At 35.4% G+C, this 21,670-nt stretch overlaps 1 protein-coding gene across 1 annotated transcript in view; it reads right to left on the reverse strand.

Moving 5' to 3' along the window:
* ASCC3 (activating signal cointegrator 1 complex subunit 3) overlaps positions 1-21,670 on the reverse strand; it is a 249,565-nt gene that overhangs the window by 197,277 nt on the left and 30,618 nt on the right. The window contains exons 5-8 of the mRNA XM_066315184.1: positions 11,786-11,906; positions 8,796-9,003; positions 7,930-8,071; positions 7,274-7,399 (exon numbers count right to left, since the gene is read on the reverse strand). Coding sequence (XP_066171281.1) covers positions 7,274-7,399; positions 7,930-8,071; positions 8,796-9,003; positions 11,786-11,906 — 597 coding nt within the window. The remainder of the gene's footprint in view (positions 1-7,273; positions 7,400-7,929; positions 8,072-8,795; positions 9,004-11,785; positions 11,907-21,670) is intronic.

Below are 21,670 nucleotides of genomic sequence, written 5' to 3' on the forward strand. Positions count from 1 at the left end.
GCTTGTTTTTTGTATTACTGTATTTTTATTCCTAATATTTCTAGTGAAGAACTGCTACTCATATTCCCAAGTCTTTGCCTGAAAAGCCTTTAATTGCAAAATTATAATAATTTACAAGGGAGGGAGTTTACATTCTCCGTTCCAAGGGAAACTCCCTGGCAGAAATCTGTCTTCCCAAACCAAGACAATAGCAAAAGCCTGTTTTCATTATACTTTTCTAGTGAAAGTTCTCCCAATTTGTATAAATATAGTCTATTCTTAAACGGTCACATTACAGTGATTTGATCCACATCATCATACCAAAAATAAAAATCTTATAAATAGGCCAAGGAGGATGTAGTTTAAGCAAATACAGGCTTACATCTGATCAATTATATAAAGCTTACCTCCAAAACTTGTGTGAGATGTGACGTATTTGCTTCCTTTACCTTCATTCCTCTCCATCCCAAAGGATGTGAACTGTTTATTACTGCCACAATGGTGAATAGACACATATTGTTCCAGTAAGTGCAGGCTGCTGCTCAGTGAAAGCAGCCTTTCGCTTTTCATAGAATCTGACATAAGATCATGCTTCAGATCTCATCTACCTCAAATTATTCATCATTCCCTATTTTTTTTGCATCCTACATACATCTCATAAAGACAGAGATTGGCTTGACTATATTTTTTGCATACAGATCTTTCTTAAAAATAAAATAGTAGAAATCTGGCAAGCTGAGGGAGGCAAAGAGAAGGATATATAAAATAGCAGTCTATTAAAAAGCTTCTGTTACTTTAGTAATCAATTCTGCATTAATGGGAAATATATATATATATACACACATACTCCATATACATGTTGCACATATGTGGTTTACATGTACAGGCATAGTTTATAAGGATATTTTTAGCTATCTAAAATGTATATATTACTGTCTTTTTAAATTCTGTGATAATGTTGGACTAAGAATGGATGATAGACTCCAGAGAAGTCACACCTGCTAAACACAGAGATGCTTCAGAGAAAATAGTTTCAATTTCTTATCCCAAGAGATAGATCCTCTCAAAGACTATAATAGTATCAAACATCTTTTTGTGAGTTCCCAGTTTTCAAATTCTAAAGGTAAACCACAATACTTACTGACAAGTACCACTGCATTTCAAAGTATTATTTGAAAACAATAGTTATAAAAATAAAGACTATTCCATTTCTTTTTGTCTTTTACTATCAATACTTTAAAAGAGAAGTCTTTATGCTCAGTCCAGATCTTTTCTCTCTTGTTTCAGCACTAGCTTAAGCTCTTATTCTGATATTCTAGGAAACCTGCTTTATATATTTTGATACAGACTTCAGATACACAAAAATACTCTCCTATTAGGAGAAATTAGATATAGGTGGAACTATGTTTGGAATAATAATCTCTGATTATTGGACAAAATTATCCATATTTAAAGTATTTCTTAATCACATATTTATTCCTTTATATCTACCTAATTCATCACTAGTCTTCTCCATTGGTGTTAAGTTTTCAACTTGTTAAACTCCTGGTTATTGGAGAGTGGTCATAACTGTTGATCCTCTCAAGCTGAGCTCCTAAGAACTCTGCCTCACTGGAGCTGACATACACTTGTTATGTTAAATCAAGGAACCCAGACTTCCACATTTCATTATGCAATTAATTCAAAGTTGTACTATAACATTCATAAAGCCTTGCTATCCCTGCAATGTACCTGCATTTAAAATACTATATCAAATCTATTTGACATGACCATCTAAACTATTTAAATATGCATTTTTTGCTTTAAAGGTGTTACACAAAATTAATAAGGTTAGTAATCTGGCATGTATTAAAATCACTGATCCTATTGAACAAAAAACCTCATCTTAATGGCAAAGTCATATTAGAATAGTAGAAAGGTTTTACGAATCCAGAAAATCATTATGGTACCATTTCTAGTATTAAAGGCTATATCAATAAAGTAAGACTTTTTTGCAAAATACTTTTTCATTTATCATAATGGGAAGATGTTCTCCATTGCTGAAAGAGAAAAGAACTTCTTAGCGCTCAGGAAATCATATAGTCACATCTATCTGCAGTGAAAGCTGCAGTCAAGTGAGGCACATGCTTAAAAATATTACATTCAATGAATTATATTCAAGCACAGCAAGTGTCTTTCAAAGGTGAATTAGTAGCCAGCCACAGAGCACGTTTGCATTTCTACAGTGTGAGATTACAGGTAAAGTTAAAAATCAAAATATCACTTTACAGCTTGCACATCATAGCAACAGATCTTCTTGATGAAGAGTTTATTAATTATTTCTACTAAGAAACCAGATTGTCTTAGTGGAAAATAGGATAATTTTATACAAGATGGACAATGAACTGCTGGTTCAGCAGGAAGCATATATTTTTGCTCGCTTTTAGCTAAAGTGATAATATTTATTCCTAGAATTTTCATGAAACAATGTCTAAAAGCTTCATTTAATGGTAAGTGAAATAATCAAACAATTTGATTCAGAAATTTTACATATAGCATCTAGAATTCCAAAGTCATGATAAGATACCACTGACTTAACTTACTGAAGAAAATTAAGCCAGAACTTGTAGGCTTTAAAATTATCACCAGTGTTGAATCTTAACTCCAATATTTTCGTTCACCTGGTTTTGCACATATTCAACCCTCTTTGGACCCCCCTCTGTGAAATATGAAGACAGACTGCAAACCCTAATATACACTACCAGACATTAAAGCAATTTTACCTTGATCTACATGGTTTTTCTTAAGTTGGGACTAATGATTACAGAACTTGTAGATTCTCCTCAGAGCAATTTCAGAGCATAATTCATTGGATAAATGGCAAGATTTCAGTAAAAAGCAACTTTTTTTTAAATTATTCCATACGGTTCAGCTATCAATTGCTGTTTGGAAAATATGCAACTGAAATATGAACTAAGATCAACTTTGGAATTAATGATCCAATATTCTGGATGTGAAAAATGTAATTTATCCAAGAAACATGCACACTTCTATTCAGTAGACTTATCTTGTATGATTCTAACAACAAGAAAACATTACAGGAAAAGAGAGAATATTGATTTTGTAATAATTCCTTCACATAGTGCAGAGACAAAAAAATACCTTTCTTATTTAGATCATTAAGCAGTGCTAGCAAAAGGAAACAGAAATAACATGAAAAAAGAAAAAATCCTACCCTGAACATCCACTTTAGGTAAAAAGGTGAAGTAATTTTTTACCATCAGCAATTTTTTAGATAAAACCTGTTTTCACAATCTTGAAGAGTAACTTTGCCTGGCTTGAGTTTATGACTTTAAAGGTATATTTATTTGGCAAAAAGCCTGGCACAAAACTACCGTTAAGTAAACACAAAAAATGTATTTCACTAATGGTCAAGCTGCAAGTCAACTGAGCAAAGATAATAAAGCTAAGCTTGTGCTTCCCCAATTTTTAAAATTCTCATTATTGAAACAAGCTAGCTGGCACATCACTTGTACAAATGATAGAACCATAATACTTCAAATTAAACTAGTATGACCGATCAGCTACTTATTAATCACCTATGCTTGAACTGTGGTAAAACCCCAGGTCTCTGAGAAATCATAAATGTCAAGAAAAATAGGTATCTACAAAGACAGCTGGGGTTCATTGCCTTTCTGTAAGGTAAGACCCCTTTGCAACTCCTTCCATGGGACACAGTGCACCCTTCTACCTCTGAACACCAGCGACACTCCTGAGCAGCAGCACAGCTCCCTCCATGCCACCAGCTCCTGCTCCCAACTTTCCAACAGGTAGAAAATAAACAATATGAGATGACACAGGTGGAGTGAGATTGTTGGAAGAGGTGACACAGCAGTTCAGATCATAATGGAGAAAGGTAGGAGACAAAGATAAAAAAGGAACAACACAGAAAGCAGGAGAGTGCTGAAGCCAGCTGTTTATGATGTGCTATGGAATGTTTTTATGGCTGCTAAATTGTGCAAGGTTGGTCACTCCTGATCTCATATTTGCAGAGCATAATGGGATTAGGTAGGAATGGTAGCTATAAAAATTTGGACCTTTGTCAGTTCATATGAGTTTCATCTTAGCAGCTGTGTTCTTTCAGGCAGTGATTTCATTAATCATGAAGTCATAAACTTTCTAGGAAAGCTCTGACCCTTTGCAAGGAGATCCTAACTAAACTAAATACTTACTTTGAAAATACCAGCCATAAGATTTCAGATAATATAGTACTAAAACTAGTGTTATTTCTTCACTCTGGAGTGCAGTGGTGGATGCATCCTGGCTACACTGCCAATCCTATAAAAAAGAACCCTGTGTTAATATCTGTCCTTGTTTAAGGCCTTGCTGCTGCCTTTGGTGTTGGTTTGCAGAGGTTTTGCCATTCTGCCTATTACTTCCGCATTAAAAATTATGAAACAAGGAAGCATATACACATTTAAAATGTGGTTAATATGTGGTTTGTTAGAATTAGTGTCCAGAGGAATGCATTTCTCTCATCTCTTCTCTGTTTACAGGAAATAAAAAAAAACTAAATCTTAACTAATATTTAAATCATTTAATAAGCAAGGTTCTTTCCAACATATATGATGCAGAGCTTTAACTTGTGGGCAACAATTCAAAATACAAATGAACTTCTTATGAACTCAGTTCTGATCTTAGGAATTTCAAAAATGAAATGCAATTGTGTATTCTGCAATAAACGTTACACAAATACTCTCCCCAAACTGCTGACAATGTGATCAAAATCACATAGCTCATGAGAAACAGATAGAGAGTTCTTTCAGTTCAAAATTATTTTTGTAAATGAAAACACACAGACTAAAAAGAAAAGGAAGAGTAATATTTATAATTTTTAATACGATCAGGATTTCCTCAGAGAATAGCAAGTACTTATAAAGCTCAACATATAATACTTAAAACCCTGGCAACAATAAATGGCTTGGTTGTTCTGTGCCTTTTTTCCCCTGTGGATTATGGATTGCAGGTATATTGAATTGTTAAACAGGCTGAGTACTTTATGTCTAGACTAAATGTCTTACATCAAAACCCTACCACTAATGGCACCTCATAGTAGTCAACAGCAGCAGAACTGTCAACTTCCTCATAATGCCTTTAGAAGTTCCTAATCATGAAATATCTAGTTATATTTACTGTCATCTCTACTCCTTGCCCACCTACTCATATTTTAGATAATCCTGCAAACATATCCATGCAGAGATACAATAGAGATATTTTATGAGCACCTATACCTGCCAAGGAAACACCTGAAAATCACTGTTTTTCTGCCTTTGCTTACACTAGTTGATTAAAAATAAAACATATTGACAGAAAATCTTCATGCTCTCTAAGATGACTCCAGTTAATTGGCAAAAATTTGAAATGCCAACCACATTTTTTCTGATCTTAGAGATGTAAAACAGCCACACAGAGAAAGAAAAGAAAAGAGAAAAGAAAAGAGAAAAGAAAAGAAAGAAAAGAAAAGAAAAGAAAAGAAAGAAAAGAAAAGAAAGAAAAGAAAAGAAAAGAAAAGAAAAGAAAAGAAAAGAAAAGAAAAGAAAAGAAAAGAAAAGAGAAAAGAAAAGAGAATTTTGCCCTAACAAAGATACACCTTGACACAGTATGTCTTATCTTATGCATTGGCAATTCTAGCCTCTTTCAGCTCCTTGGTAAACAATTTCTATTAAACAAATTTCAAATCTATGAGTCTCATTAGTGAAATCAAGAAGCTGAGAAGTCCTGCAGCTGGACAAACTTCATAAATTTGTCATCAATTGATGCAAATTAATTCTAAACTTGGGGATAGGAATTACATGCATGTTCGAACAATCAAAATGTATTTGTTGTTGACACTTCTATTTGATTTCATGTGATAAGAATCTTATCAAAGAGTAAAGTTCTGAAGAAGATTGTTCCTCCTTCAAAATTTCACCGTAAAACTGAAAAGCAGACCTCTTGATGATACATAAGCTACAAAAAAGAATTTCTTATTAAATTTGTAGAACTGATTCATTTTTAACATTTATTTTAAAAATTATATCTGTAAAAATCTGCAAATTATTCATTTTAGATAGGTATTTTTCTGTCTGAACCATATTTTTTCTGAAACCATTTACTGTCTTTTGAAATAGTGGTACTTCTTGCAAGAAGTTTACAGATTAGTAGGTAGTATTTAGCTTAGGAAAAAGATATTTTATTGCAAAAAGCTGTCATGCTAAATATTGTCATATAAAATGACAATAGCTGCAGTGGCTGTATTTTCCAATCTGGTTCAGGGCTGTCAGTCAATTAATAAACAGAATATTAGGTACTGTCACCTAAGCAAAAGAAACCAGATTCCGATTCTAAAACTGTCTTCTGTTTTGAAAGAGTTAAATCTTTATGTAGGACACTCTTTACTCAGAATCCCAATAAAGTGCTCTGTGTATATTCTCATTTCCTGCTTTCCCAGAGAGAAAAAGGTGGAAAAAATGTATCCACGTTATATGCTGCAGAACTAAGAGACATAAAACCTTCTCTGTACACAGAGCTTGCTTTTTATGTTTCTGTTCAAATCAATACCAAATCTTCCACTTTTCAATAGACTTGACATATACAATGAGGAGTAAAAAGGTGCCTGTGATGGAGTACTGCAAGTTCTGGACTGTAAATAACCAACAAGAAATTAAGCTCTCTTACCTCAACTTTTTCACCATTTTAAATCAGTAAAAGTTGAGATGTTAACATTTATTTTACCTACATTTTTCCTCTCTGCTCTTTACTTTCTATCATCAAAGCACATTCTGAGGTGACTTTGCAGCCCCTACAGTCTATAACACCATATTCAACACCCCTGAACCACATCAGACACTAGGACTGGTGCAGAATAGTGCTGTGCAGTCAGAAGCCAACCTGTACAGGGCAAGGTACAGAAGCTCAGGCTCGCTTTCTTCTGTGATCTCCAGAAGAGAGCAGAATCACTGTAATACTTTCATTTCAGTGATTCACATCACAGCTCAAAACCATAAATAACTGAAAATGTAATGCCAAAGGGTTTGAGAACTGCAACTCATGAACAAGCAGTTCAGATCAGAAATTCCTTGAATCTGAGTCAACATGAAAGGGATTATATCACTGAAGTATGTTCTCTAATAAATATTCTTCAAATTAATAGTGAAGAAATTAACTGTCTGCATTTACCTATCACATACCACTGGAAAAACTGGCAATACTTCCAGTTAAATTTTGGTAATACAAAGTAAAAACTAATTTAATATCTTTGAAATGATATACTCACCTCATCTAAGTCTTTAATATAAACAATTTTCTCTTCAATACCAATAGGCATTGGTTCACTATGGGGGATCTTCACCTCTTCATACATTTTATTATTTTCTCGCTGAACTGACTCTGGTAAGAACACCTAAAAATGTATTAAAGGAAAATTAATTAAAAGTATGAAAACAGAAAGAGTCATTATGTATAATTCACTTTGAACAATGCTTTATCACTTTCCTTCAAAAAATGAACCCAAACCAAAAGCAAATCTCACTCATTCATTTTATAGTTAGCACTGAACCCCCAAATGGCAAATAACCAGTTTTACTACTCAAAAAATAGTATCAAACCCCCCAAAAAGATAACTTTTATTAAATTTCAGAATCCATTAGGTCTAGTATTTCATAAAGTATTTATTTTGTTAAAGTCAATTCAAACGTACCCAAAAACCAGAAAAATATTATCTTAAGAATTTAAATAATCCTAGAAATAAAAGCAACTATATTAGTTGAAAATGAAGTTTTCTTCCAGAGTCAAAATAATATTAGAATATATCAAAGTGTTTAAAACCCTCTGAAAAGAAGCACTGCTACATACATGTGATTCTGAGAACCCTGCTGCACATTACTCATTGGGAAAGATGTACTGTTCAAGAAGGGTCATGCACCAACATACCTTTGCACCCCCAATGAATGCTGATGTTCTCATAGCTTCAGCTCGGGAATCATAGACATGTGGATAATGAATTTTTTCGATGCTCCTCTCTCTCTGTCTACTTAGGACTGGCATGCTTCGAGCATTCAGAAGTGCTAGTTCTCTGTGAGCAGAAAAATACTTGCAGTTATTCTGCCCATTTTAGACGGCCATCACAAAAACTGAGCATGGTATATTAAAGTCAGAGCAGGAAATTAAAGAAAAAAAAATTGCAGTGTTATTCTCTGGCAGTAGTTAGACCAAAACCTTAAAACACACGGTTTAGATAAAATTCAGAGGGTCAATCCAGTTAAGTGCAAGGCTTTCCAAAAAGCAGTTCTGACTATTTTTAAGCAATACAGCAACATGATTTCACAGTTAGATATCAGTCTCACTATATTTTTCTCAATACAAAATACAATAGCTTATTTGCTTCTTATCCTCTCCCTCCTCTACTCCTCCCACTACCTTCTAGCTGACAGCTTGGAAAATAGTACCCATTAATCTTGTGAGAGAAAAAGAAAGATAGTTCTGATAGATTTAGTACAGACTTCATAAATCCTAAGCAAGTAGTGTGTATACAGGAGCTAAGAAAGATAGCCTACCCCACTAATCTGAAATTCCAGCCCACACAGATGAGATCAAGAAGATTCTCATTAAGCAAATCACTGCTTTCTTTCCTGAAAATTAGGTTTTCATATTAAAAAAAAAATCTACTCTTGTAATAAAACGTGACTTGAAGTCAGAATCACCTAATCACCAAAGCAAAATAGAAGAAAATAAACTGTTATGATATGTCGAAGTAGCAATTACAACAGAAGCATTTCTCAACTTTTGGGATTTATTACCTTTGCATCCGCAGCTCTTTGGGATCAAAGCACATTTGTCCTTCTCCAGAAACTTCTCCATCTTCCCCAGCTTGTTTTTCTTTTCTGGCATTTCGTTTTTCTTCCCGACGATATTGTTTCATTAACAACTTTTCTTGTTCAGACTGAATTGTGACTTGACAACCATAATTTGGCTTAGCATTTTCTCCTATAAACTTCTTGCACTGTTCTGCAATATGATAACAGGCATGCATCTCCGTAAGTACTGGATTCCATCTTTTTTCCCCACTTTCATTCTAAAGGTTTGGGAGTTTGATGTTTGGTTTCATGCTTGTTTTGGGTGATTTGGCTGTGTGTGAGTGTATTGTGTGTTTAAAAATAGTTGAGCTTTATGTAGACTGTCCAGCAGTTGGCCTCAAGACATCTAAAAGTATACTACCAGGTGATGTCTCAAAGACAGACTATTTAAAAAACACTTAATCCCAAAGCAAGGGGATGGACTAGCAGCGAAAGGAAGGACATTTTTAGTTTTCTGTATTTACAATAACTTCATCTACAGTGGAAATGCCACTTTGCCTCTTATCACTGCTCTTACATACATGCACTGATAAGTAGGATGGTGTGACAACAGATTAAACAGGGTGTTGTTTTGTTTTTTTTAATAGCCTCTTCACATAACAATTAGTGTATGTATACTAGATAACATGATTGTATTGAAAGCATAGTCACAATCCAATTTGCCTGAACAAGTGAGAAAATCTATCCTACTCTATACAATCACAAGGACTCCTTCCTTTTACATTGATAAGCAGCAGGATTATCAAGAAGAATCAGAACCACAGAACAATTACAGTACACAATAAATCTAGGGTAGCAGAGAATCCAAAAAAGCTTAGTTATATTCACCTTTCTGAGATCAGTACAGGCCAAAGCTGAAGACATAACCAAGTCTTTTATATACAACAGAGAGATTTATTTTGTTTTCATTTTAACAATATTGGTGGTTTAAAATGTCATTTTTCAAAATTCTGCAAACAGATTATTAGTTTATATAGGTTTGACTGAGTATTGAATACTTAACTCAGTTATGTTTCATATGTACTTCTGCAGCCAAACTCTGAAGTGAAAAACTTGAAAACCTTTTTTCATCAAATAAACCCACTTGACTGAAATTTTGAACAATTTGTGCTGCTTAGTTTTCACCTACAGCAAGAGTGAAACTCCTACACCTCACAGCACGCATACTGGATGAGGCAATAATAACTTGTTAAAGAGCATTGAAAAAATTCTAATAAACTGTCAAAATGTCCACATTAATCGCATCATGTCTGCAGCTTTAACTCTCTCTCTCGTATTAAAAGGGGACAACAATGGATGCAATTTCCTGACTAAATTTAATTCAGACCGAACACACCAGGGCAACGAAATGTTACTTGATTTGTCTGATAAGCACAACAATCACCTTTACTGTCATGGAAGTAAATTACATAAGAAATAGTCAAATAACACAGCATGGTACAAAAAAGCAGTACATGTAGTTTCTTGACTTGTGCTGATTTTTTAAAGGCACAAATTACTCAAAGTTGACTAAATTCCTGCAGACAAAAATTAGTCCCTTCCACAAGTGAAATTTTGGAAAGATAAGACTTCTCCATTAGAAATACTATTTTGATCAACTTGAAAAAAAAAAAACCCTTATTAAAATTAAAAGACTGAACTCAGGACCAAGAGAATCTTCAATCTCAGAGAAGATACCTTGACTATCACTGACTTTTTTACCACAGTTAAAGAAGGATTCTCTCATAAGTGAAAAAAAGCATAAAATCAGCTATGCTTTTCTATTGTCTGAAAAACATAACATTGAAAATATTCTTCCCTCCACATTCTAGAAGAAATTACTGTGATAGACTTCACTGATGGTATAATGAAGAATAATTTCATAAAAGCTTCCAAAATACTAATTCTGCTAAGTGAGAAGAAAATATCCCTGTAACTAAACATTGTACATAGGAGAAAAATATATTAATTCCATTTCTACTGAATGTATTTTAATTTTTTATTTGATTACTTAAGAAGGGAAAACTATCAAGACAGAAAGTCTTGTTATACAGTAAGACATTCGTCTTTGAAATCACGAACAGGTAAAACTAACAGTTATTCTGATGAGTTTAGACTAACCATTAGCACAGCAAGAAATGAACTACTAAAGACTTGCTTAAAACTTACTAAAGATAATGTAACATTTCATTGAAGACAACCATTAAAAAGGGGTCATTTGCATTTTAAAATTATTGTGGAGACATAAAAGTCCAGCATTACTGGCTCTATTCACATTTTTCTAACTCCATGTGCTGTGAAAACGCAATGGGCTGCATGGTGCTCTGTCCATGTTAGATTTATCCCAAGTAACAACCCATATACTATCAGATTTATTTCTGTCAGAGAAGAAAGCAGGAAGACTTGTTTTAAAACAACGATCTGTAAAACTTATTTTAAAATAATTACTTGGTGCAGACAAATTAACTTATAAAAGCAAAGATGACAGTGTAAAACTTGAATCCCTTTTTCCCCCCTCTCACTTATTCAGGCTTTAGCGTGTATTATTTTCAGAAGTGGTTGCTACCATGCTTTTCTTCCCCCAAGGCCTACATTAGATGACAGTACAAAGTAGAGAGGAAGCAGGAAAGCAAAGGGGGAATAATAAAAGATCAGATTACTTCCAAAGTAATCCATTAAAACAGGAAAAGTGCAACTGTTAAAGCATTCAAAATTTGCACATGCCCATAGGCAACTGAAAACTAAATAAATATAAGCAATCTGTACTTGTTTCTTCTGTATAATCAGACTTCCTTTGTTTAAGCCCAGAAATACATTCTCCCATTTTCTCCTGGGATTTTTTTGCTTGGTTTTTTTTTAATTACACATGGAAATACTACCATTGGAAATAAACCAGAACAATTAGAAAACTATTTTTTTATCTGATTTGGAACAAAAATTTTGTAGACACTTACCTTGGAGAGCCTGGAACCTGTTATCATTTGCACAAGTCAAAGATCTTTCCAGAATCAGAGATCTGTTCTGTAGGAGTTTCTCTATGAGTTCAAAACCTTCAGGGCCTAGCAGTTCAAATAACTACAAAGAAAATAAAGTCATAAGTCATATCCAAATGTACTAGAATTTATAAAAAGGACTACAATATTTCCATTCTTGGCATCATCATATCTGTTGACAGTATCTAACACATTAATTAATTTCAACTCCCAGTAATTCAATACAAAGGGTATAATTTCTAATAGCAGATTCTCTATTACAAAACTACAGAATTACAGAAAGTTTTCATATGGAAATATTTAAAAACCTGTAAATTTTGTTTATTAAGTAAAACTCACTTTCTCTTGGGGATTCTTGTATAAAATTTAACTCTTCTCAAGACTAAACTTTAAATGTCTTTATGGTTATTTACATATGCCATAAATTTACTTCTCCAGAATCTATGCAGATGAATCAAGACAACCAATGCTTTCTCATGAAAGCCAGGTATGTAGGAAGTTATTCCCTATACAGTCAACAAGAGGTGTAGCCTACTGCATTTTCACAGGCTTATCCTACAAAAAAAAAAAATATCATAGACATGGAGTATAGCAGGAATATGAAGAAACAGTTAAGATGGCACTAGTATTGACTTGAGTCAATAGTACTTGTACATTTAATCCTGTGTGTAATTCCAACACACACTGTAAACGATGTACACCAGAAGAGAATTCTGTGCCAGTCAGTCAGTGATATTTCGGCCCAGTGATTTTCTTACTCAAATGATTCTCTTGTAGCAGGTTAGATAAACACAGTTCCCTATTTCAAGTTCCATTTTCCACATAATACTGGGTTTTAACGGAAAAAAACCCACCCAAACAGTAAAAGCACTTTCATCTCTATCTTATCTATAATTATTTTGTCAAAAATCAAAGCATTACAGTAAGCAGTAAGTTACTCAAAACCCATTCCTGATTTTTAACACTACTCAAAACAATTTTTTTTCCATTATTTTCAATTTCTAAAAAGGAAAACAGGGCAGTTTTCCCTTAGTGCTTATTGAATTTGCTACTAATATTATCTATATGACTTCAGGAAACTGGTAAGAATACAACGTAAAATGTACTTTGATGTGATGTTCTATGAAAGAGTAAGACTTCGGCATGGTAGGATTGAAGTATTTATCTTCTAAGTATAAAAGGAGAGAGAGGTCTCTTACTGTCCTGTATTTAATTTTCCAGCTCCCTAAGAAAAAATTTTCAGTGGCTCTCTATGACTACTGCCCTTGGGGAACACCTTGAAATAACTTTATTTTGCCTCTTCATGTATTTGCAAAATTATGAACAGTGCCAATGGCATGAAATCAATGATCCCTTTTTTTTCAGGCCAATCTGTACTTTGTAATACAAGCTGTCATTTAAAAATAAGGGAGGAGGAAGACCAGAAAAAAGTGTTACTCCAGGCCCTCAGGGGTTTCTAGGAAAACATAAGGTTTGTGCAAATTAGTACAGTGATGGTGGAGTTTGCAGAGACCATGAACTAACAGCTGAAAGGTATAAAGTCTTGCATTTCTTTCATTAGAGCAACTAGTGATAGCAAACTGGAGAAGCAGTCTCCAGAAAAAGTAAAATAAGAGAATATAATAAATGTGGACAAAGAGAAGATTTTCAAAATTAACAAACTACAAAAATACAGAACAGGAAACTGTTGGTTAGACATGAATTCTGCTGTCAGGGATCTCAAGATATGGTGGATGACCCTTTATCCAGCTTTCACTAGCACTGATTATTAATTCTTCTATTTTGCATAGCTATTTACTGTCATTCTACAGCTACATTTAAATTAATATTATCTAAAGCTATAAGATGACCTTGTTTTACATTTCAAAAGAAAGTGGCAATTTAGAACTAGTAAATTTGAGTAGGTATTTTCCAGAGGCAAATGCTTAAGACAGAAAGGGAAGAATAATCACTAAAGCAACAAGAAAAGAAATATATTTGAAATAGCTTAATTTTATCAGGAACTGAACACAAACTTGTCTCGACTTGGCAATGATTTGTTGACTGTGGAATACCAGCAACACACGGAAATGAAATTCTTTCAATTCAATCAGATCTGGGCTCAATCAAGGCAGCAGACACAATCTATGCACATTCAGACTTAGCATGTTGCTCCCCTAAAACCCCCAAACACAATCTCACACCACCACCACCATCAGAAGGCAAATAACACACTAGCCCCAAAAACAGTGTAGATCTCTATCTCTGCACAGGACTCAAAAACATCTCTCTCACTGGAAGTTGTTAAGAACAATCTAGAAAAGTCAAAAAAGATGGGATTTGCTGAGAAATAGATAACACCATTTTTTGAATGGGACAGTGTTTTTCCCCTCCTGTTTTCACAATATATTCTGAAACAAAAACCATCCATATCATACTTTTCACCCAGTTAGAACAGCAGAACCTCACAAAGAAGCAGCAATGTTACACAGTGCATTCTACTTCATGGTCAGAGACCATGAAGCAAAAACTCGAGCCTCATTGTGACAGGGGCTCAATGGAAGAGCACCAAGGTGAACCTGGACATCCTGCTCTTCAAACATCCTGCCAGTCAGAGCGAGCAAACCCTCTACAATACTACATGCCAGACCTGTGTGGTGAAAGTCATTCTATTGTGCCCTCTTGATGGCTGGACAGATTTGCTACCAGCAGTCTGAGAGTGATCTTGGCCACCTAATTAATCTTGCTGCTGCCTGAATATAAAGGAGGCTTTCAGGACATTTTAAACAGCTAAGACAGACTAAGCTCATTGCTCAAGAATGAGGGGGGAAAAAGAAGAATACAGAATACCAGAAGCAATGACCTGATCTTATTGACACATCTCCCACACTCTCCAGAAGCCTGCCAGAGCTCCTGGGTGGAAAACAACCATTGAGAGCTAAACCAAGTACAAGTACCGAGAGACAGAGAACAAGTTACAGAGCAAGATTTGTCACCATCTACCACTGATGGCAGCAATAGTGACAATGCTAGAAAAAGTTTGCAAAGAACAGAAATAACTAAACTTGTGAATTTGCAAGACCAAAATATTATTAATATTCATATTTGTTCATACTGTAAGAGTAATCCATTGCTTTCTAATTAAGGTATTAATAACTATCACAGAATACTGATGTTTCAAAGTACAATTCTTTACCTTATCATTTTTTGACACTCTTGAAAAGAAGTCCATGCAGGAGGCTTATTAATATCAAAGTCAGAGTGGGATCATGAGAAGTAAAATAAGCCCTTAAAAATACCTTCCCCCTACCCCTCCTTCCCAGCTTGACCTCCTCCCTCAGCGGTGCAGGGACACAGGGAATGGGGCTTATGGTCAGTTCAGCACCAGTGGCTTCTCCCACTGTGCAGGGAAATCAGTCCTTTTCCGGCTACACCATGGGGTCCCTCCAAGGGGAGACAGTTCTCCAAGAACTTCTCCAGCATGAGTCCATCCCATGGGCAACAGCCTCCCTCAAACTACTGCAATGTGGGTCACTCTTCATGAAGTACAGTCTTTAAAGGATGACTGCTCCAGTGTGGGTTCCCCACAGGGCCACAAGTCCTACCAAGAAACCCGCTCCAGCTTGGGCTTCTCTCCACGGCTCTGCAGGCCCCTGCCATGAGCCAACTGCATGATAACTTTTCATCTTAGATACATTATCACAGAGGCGTTACCACCATTTCTGTCTGGCCCACCCTTGATCCACACCACATCCATCTTTGGCCAGGCAGGGAAAAGCTTCTAGCAGCTTCTCACAGAAACCACCCTCAAAGCATCCCCCACTACCAAGGCTTGGCCATGTAAACCCAGTCCACCAGGGTAGGTGCTAGCATTTCAGATTTGATATGTTATTATATATATTCTGGCCTGAAAAATCAACACCCAAGACCCTGAGAGCAGGCAAAGAAATTTGGGGAATATTCATAATTGACTTTCTATTAAGTTATAATGAGATAAACTACACAGTGATCAACAGATGGAGAGGCTGTGTGCCCATCAGCAGGTTCTTGAATCTCAGCCAAAATATTACATTCCTTGAAGTCAGGTAAAGCCAAAAGGCAACCCTGACTGCCTTCAGTAACAAAGGTCTCACATGACTTCAGCTACTATTCCATAACCATAAAGACATAGATGAGTGAGATATACGGTCACTGATATTTGTTTGAGTGATTTTTACATTTCATTTTATGTGCTTAATATCTGGAAGAAAGTGTAGTGAGTAATCAGTGTAGGAACAAAAGGGCAAGATGTGTCATACTGCCTGTTAGAAAGGTGAGGCAAGGTCCTCATGCAAATGATTTCTCCTGAATATACACTAGCTCTATGGAAAAGGCAAGGAGGCAGACAAGAGTCTTACATATAGACAGCTGTCTGCTACAGTTACCAGAAAGGAGTTGAACCCCATTGAGACACATGACACAGCAAAGTTTTTCAAGTAAGACTCAGACATAAAAAAGTACATCTTTATGTTCAAGACTGGAACAAGATTTTACTCTGAATGTTAAATAGGTTCTATTCTATTTTCAATTATATAAAGTATAATTTACAAGGATCTTTGGAGGCCCTCAAATATGAGGCACAGAACTCTGAGTAATACTTTGACATCATAAACTATCTGCCATCACAAGGGCATGTTCTTGACTTCTACATCGCCCCTGAGGTGGGGAAAAGCCTTTTAAATCTCAGAAAATATTTTGTTTTACAAGTGCACACAAAAATAGACTAAGAACAGTCCTTGTACTTTGTTTGAGTCTTAGTACTGGTCTACAGCAATAAATGAAACAGAAACCCATTTCAGCCAACCTATGGTTGTCCTCTGTACGTTTCTATCCTAACAGCAGGTCTTGGTTACAGAGTCTCACCTACACAATTAATTGTTATCCCTGCATTTTGTGGTTTGTTTGCAGATGATACTGCTTTACAAGGCACAGTTTTCAAACAACTGTGGAAGAGTAATCACCATAGCAAGATCTCAGGTTTCTTCTGTCCTAGTAGCACTGAAGCAACTGAAATGATTACTTTATTAAAAAAAAAATATATATATATAGGGTAATTAGAACATTTTCTTGGGCTACAGGCTTATTGCAAAAGCTGTCTGGATATAGTACCTAGTATACTGCTTAAAAAGATACAGTAACAAAAACAAGGCCACTGAAGATAGAGAGTTTTTTTTAATGTGAAAAATTCAACATAAACTTCATGGATATAATATATACACTGATTGCTAATTACTACTGTGCTGAAAAGTAGGAGATTATCATCCCCTCTAACAACTACAGACTATAGAAGAATGCTTTGTTTAAAACCAAATCTCAGATGTTTCATCTTTTCATGTTTCTTGCAGGTTGACTAAAATGAGACAAGCCAGAAAAAGCATGATTCCTTACCATTCTTATTAATAAAAGGTATTAGGTGTTTAAGAAAGCAATTCAGCTTTCAGATCTGCTTTTCTTTTTTTAAAGCCTGGCTTTTTTGAATAAAACACCCATTACATTTAGTCCATCTATACAGAAATGATCTTCCAACCCTACAAACCACCGAGGAGACTCAGCAGAATCTAAGCAAGCTCAGCTTAACTGCACCAGTCTCCCAACAAACAGAACAGCAACCAGACACTTCAGGCCCTCTTAAGACAAGTTGTTGAAAACCTATGTGTTTGCACAATTTTTTTCTGATGGCTATTGCTCAACAGAGGCTGGAGGACTATCATATTGTAATCTCACTGAGCACAGCAATCAGGTAAGGCAGAACCAGCAAATATTCTAAGGAACAAGGAACACCTGGTTCTCAGGCAGCTTCCAGTGGCATCAAACATCAGCTTTGAGAGGATGAACGAAGTTACTCCTTCTTATCAGAGAGGTCTTAAAGGTCTGTCTGTAAATCATTTAGCTTGACATTTTTGGATTTTACTATCAGTTGGCAATTAGAAGAAAATAATTGACTAAAAATTTAGAAATAAGCATTCTTACTCAACATTCAACTTTTGTTTATTTTTCCCATTACTGCATTTGCAGTCCAACAAAAACTGATGGAAATCTGGTCTCCATTATGTGGCACATTTTTAGTCCAGGGGTACAGGTACAACAAAGATACAGCCAATTACTCAATTTAACACCATCTCTCCTCAGCATACTGGGAGGATTATGCTCTATTTTTATGTATTTCTGTATCCACAGATGATCATACAATTTTATTCCAACTAGTATTTACACTAGTAAAAATATATGAATCATAGCAAGGAAAACTTCAAAAATAGTATTTAAACATGAAAACAAATGTCTTAGAAGACTCAGCCTACAGGTACAAGGCTTCTTTTAAATCAAATTGAAATCTGCAGTTAAAACACTGAAATTGATCAGTTACAGGACGAAAAAAGTGGTTTTCTTACAAGAAGGCTTAAAAAGCCAGACTATCAGGTTAAAAGTGTATGTAAATATTGCTTAATAGGCCTAAACCTATTTATTTGACTATAAGTTTTGATTACATATAATTCTTTACTATTTGTCTTATAATAAAAACATAGGACAATCTGTCACAGCATAATTTGAATTTGATTAAAATCTTCCTCCAGCTCTGTGCAAATCCATACTAAAACCACCTACCATATCTGAAAAAGAGACAAGCACAAAATCAAAAATCTTACCAAATTGTCTCAATATTTTTATATGAAAATAAGTAGATAGGAGAGCTCATCACCACCATCATCCATGTTTTAACAGTGATTAATCAGGAACTTAGATGCACTTAGTTTGAAGATTTCAAATACATAGCTACAAGGCAACTTCCCCCAGTTTATTTAGCCTGAAGACTTGGGCAATTAGAAATAATGTCAAACAGCAGCTACAAACAGCAGACTTCTGACTTGCCTTATGAAAAGGAAACCCTGAAGACAAATTGAAATGTAGAAAACCTCACTGTTATATGATCCTTAAACTAGTGTTTATCTTAAGAAGTATTCTGGGATAAACTGTTAATGATCTTTGACATTAAAAAAAGTCCTGAAACCAGATAACCACTGCACTTTTTCTTACCTGTAGATACAAGGACAAGGAATTCTTATATTACCCAGAATAAAACATTTACTTATTAAAGTGATTTTTGCATCAGATTCAGTTTGGGGTTTTTTTAAGGAGGAGGATTTAAGAAACTTCTAAAATGGCAATGGTTAGCACAGAACTCTATTCTGCAAAAGGCAAAAACCTGCAGGTTATCTCAAAGGGGAGCAATTTCCAAACCTGCCCATTTCAGGAGGAGGACTTGGCTGAGTGTGGGGTCCACTACCCCAATGTGTACTGACAGAGTAAAACAAAATACCAGCAAGCCAAGGAGTCAGTTTATGTGGCTTACCAGAGGTGAGTGATCAAGAGTAGTAAGGGATCCTACTACTGGAAGCTAGTTTTATCCTAATTAGGACAGTCAAGTCAGAATGTTAATATCCTCTGCTGGACCCAGCAGGGTTACCCAGGCAAATGGGCTATAACCACCACCCCTAGGCTGTGAACTACAGCACCCTGGGCAGACATACACGAATGGGTGAGAAGAAAACAAGGTAAGCTTTGGCCTGAAACAGCACTTTATATTGTTTTAGGAGTGTGCAGGAGAGAAGAAAAAAAAAGGATTTCAGAAGATGGAATACTATTTTAAAGCCTGACTTTCCAAGGAAACCAGGGCTACCACATCACTGCGTTCAGCAGTGTGAGAACTAACAGGTGTTAAGCCTTCTCAGTTTTGACAGAGACAGAAGTGTTCAGGACCAGAAGTGGAGACAGATTTGAATGACTGCCCTTTGTGCCTCCTACACTTATTCCCTGTGAGGCTGCAGCATCAGCAGAGTGGCACTGGCACGCACCAGTGAGCAGCAGCACAGCACCAGCACAAACTCTCCCTCAGCCAGCAAAGCTGCAGCACCTGCTGCAACAGAAACCAGCCCTGCAGGAAACCTGGCCCTGCCACTTCCACAGACCAAGCAGCTCTGGGCTAGGGATTTCTTTGCGGGTTTTCCCCCTCTCTGCCTCCCATAAAATGGTTTGGAAGAAAGTGATTTTGTGCCTGGTTAAGAAGAGAGCCTTAATGTTTCATGTGCCATCTGACTGCATGTCTTGCACCACTCATATTTCCTTATTAGTCTCTGTGTGAATGTGGGAAGAACTCAGCATCAAAGAAAATTAAAAGGGAAAAGTTCCATCAGCTACAGACTGGCTTTCTCTAAAAAAAGATCGCATTAAGTTTAATAATATATTGAAACTGTTTCAAAAGGTATCATTAATAGATCAAGCCTCATAGTGGCTCAAAGATACAACATGCTTTCTCTCAGTACAAAACTGAAGTGAAGAGTTGACAGGAAAGAGGAAAAGTTACTGACAGGAAGGGCAGTGAACAGCTCTCAGCACCAGGATTAAGCTTACCATTTCTTGGCTCTCTCTGTGGCTCTTTCATCATTTCTTAAGTTCCATCCCTAAAAAACAGCACTCAAATGCCATTCAATTGGGTTTTTTATGAAGGGAGACAGCATGGTTCTGTTTTCATACAAAGAAAAAGTTTCCTATCGTCTGTGGGGTTTCAACAGTCCTTGGACAACAACAAAGCTGTATACTTCTGGATTTAAAAAAAGAAGTCCACAACTGAAAAAGGGGAAAAATGTATCCAAAATAAGGATTATTTTCTCTACATGAAAGGGGAGTAGATAAGCTCTATGGTCAAGAATAATGAGACCCAAGCTTTCTATTGTCTGTATATAAAACTCTTGGTAATGTTAATAAAATTACAAAGAATATATGAGCTTGAAAAGCCAGTCTCATGCCAAGTTAGAAGCTTTGATGATAAGATAAAGATAAAACACCACAGGGGTGATCCACATATGCTTGTACTTTCCCTAAATGGATACTGCTTTTATGAGTGAGGCAATGGGGAATAAGCTTTGTGATATGTTAATTTGTTAGGGCTAGAAAGTCATTATACCGAACAAAAGGAAATGCCACTTTGACACTTAAAACCAAACATGTTTTATGAGACAAGTTGCTTTGACATCAAAATATCATATGTCATGCGAGGGTACACATATACAAAACTAAAAGCTAATGTCATAATTTCATGGTACATTAGGAAAAATGAAGATTAAGGTACATCAATATATTATCATTTGCAAAGTTTTCATGCGGTGTTGTATATACATAGCAATGAACATTTAAATAAGCTGGTTTTAAGTCAAAATGAATGTTAAACTGTAGCTTTTGGAAATGTTCTCTCAAAGGAGCCTCACAACAAGAGCTATTCCACTTTGTTATTGATTTTAACTAAGAAATAATTACAAGAACAGCTTGAATTTTCTACAGTGTATAAATTTCTATAGTAAACTTGTGCGTGAAGAGTTATTAAGCAACAAACCTAACAAATTAGTAAACAGTTACACAAAAGAAATACAATTGCTACAGACATTTAGTCTGATCTCAGGGATGTTCCTTGGTAAAAATCTAAATTGCCCGAAGACAAAAGAGTAGCCACGTTGCTTTCAGAGAGGTTTGGAGATGAAATTCTGAATAAGTTCAGGAAGAACAAAGACAAATAATGACAGACTAGAAAGTATTAAAATTACTATTTAAAAAATTGCCTTGCCTATGAGCACTTCTTTTTCTTCATTATGTTTCAGATACTTAAAAAAACCTACTGCATATTGCTCTTCCATGTTTTCTCATAAGCCTCTTATCTCTGATACCTAACCTAAAGATTCATAACCACTTGTAAACATTCAGACAAGGATCCTACATAAGTTTCCAAAACTTATTGCTAACTTTACAATCATGGGTAGATTAGTAACAACCACAATAAGG

This window comes from Sylvia atricapilla, chromosome 3, assembly GCF_009819655.1.
Source record: "Sylvia atricapilla isolate bSylAtr1 chromosome 3, bSylAtr1.pri, whole genome shotgun sequence".
Classification (NCBI taxonomy): Eukaryota; Metazoa; Chordata; class Aves; order Passeriformes; family Sylviidae; genus Sylvia; species Sylvia atricapilla.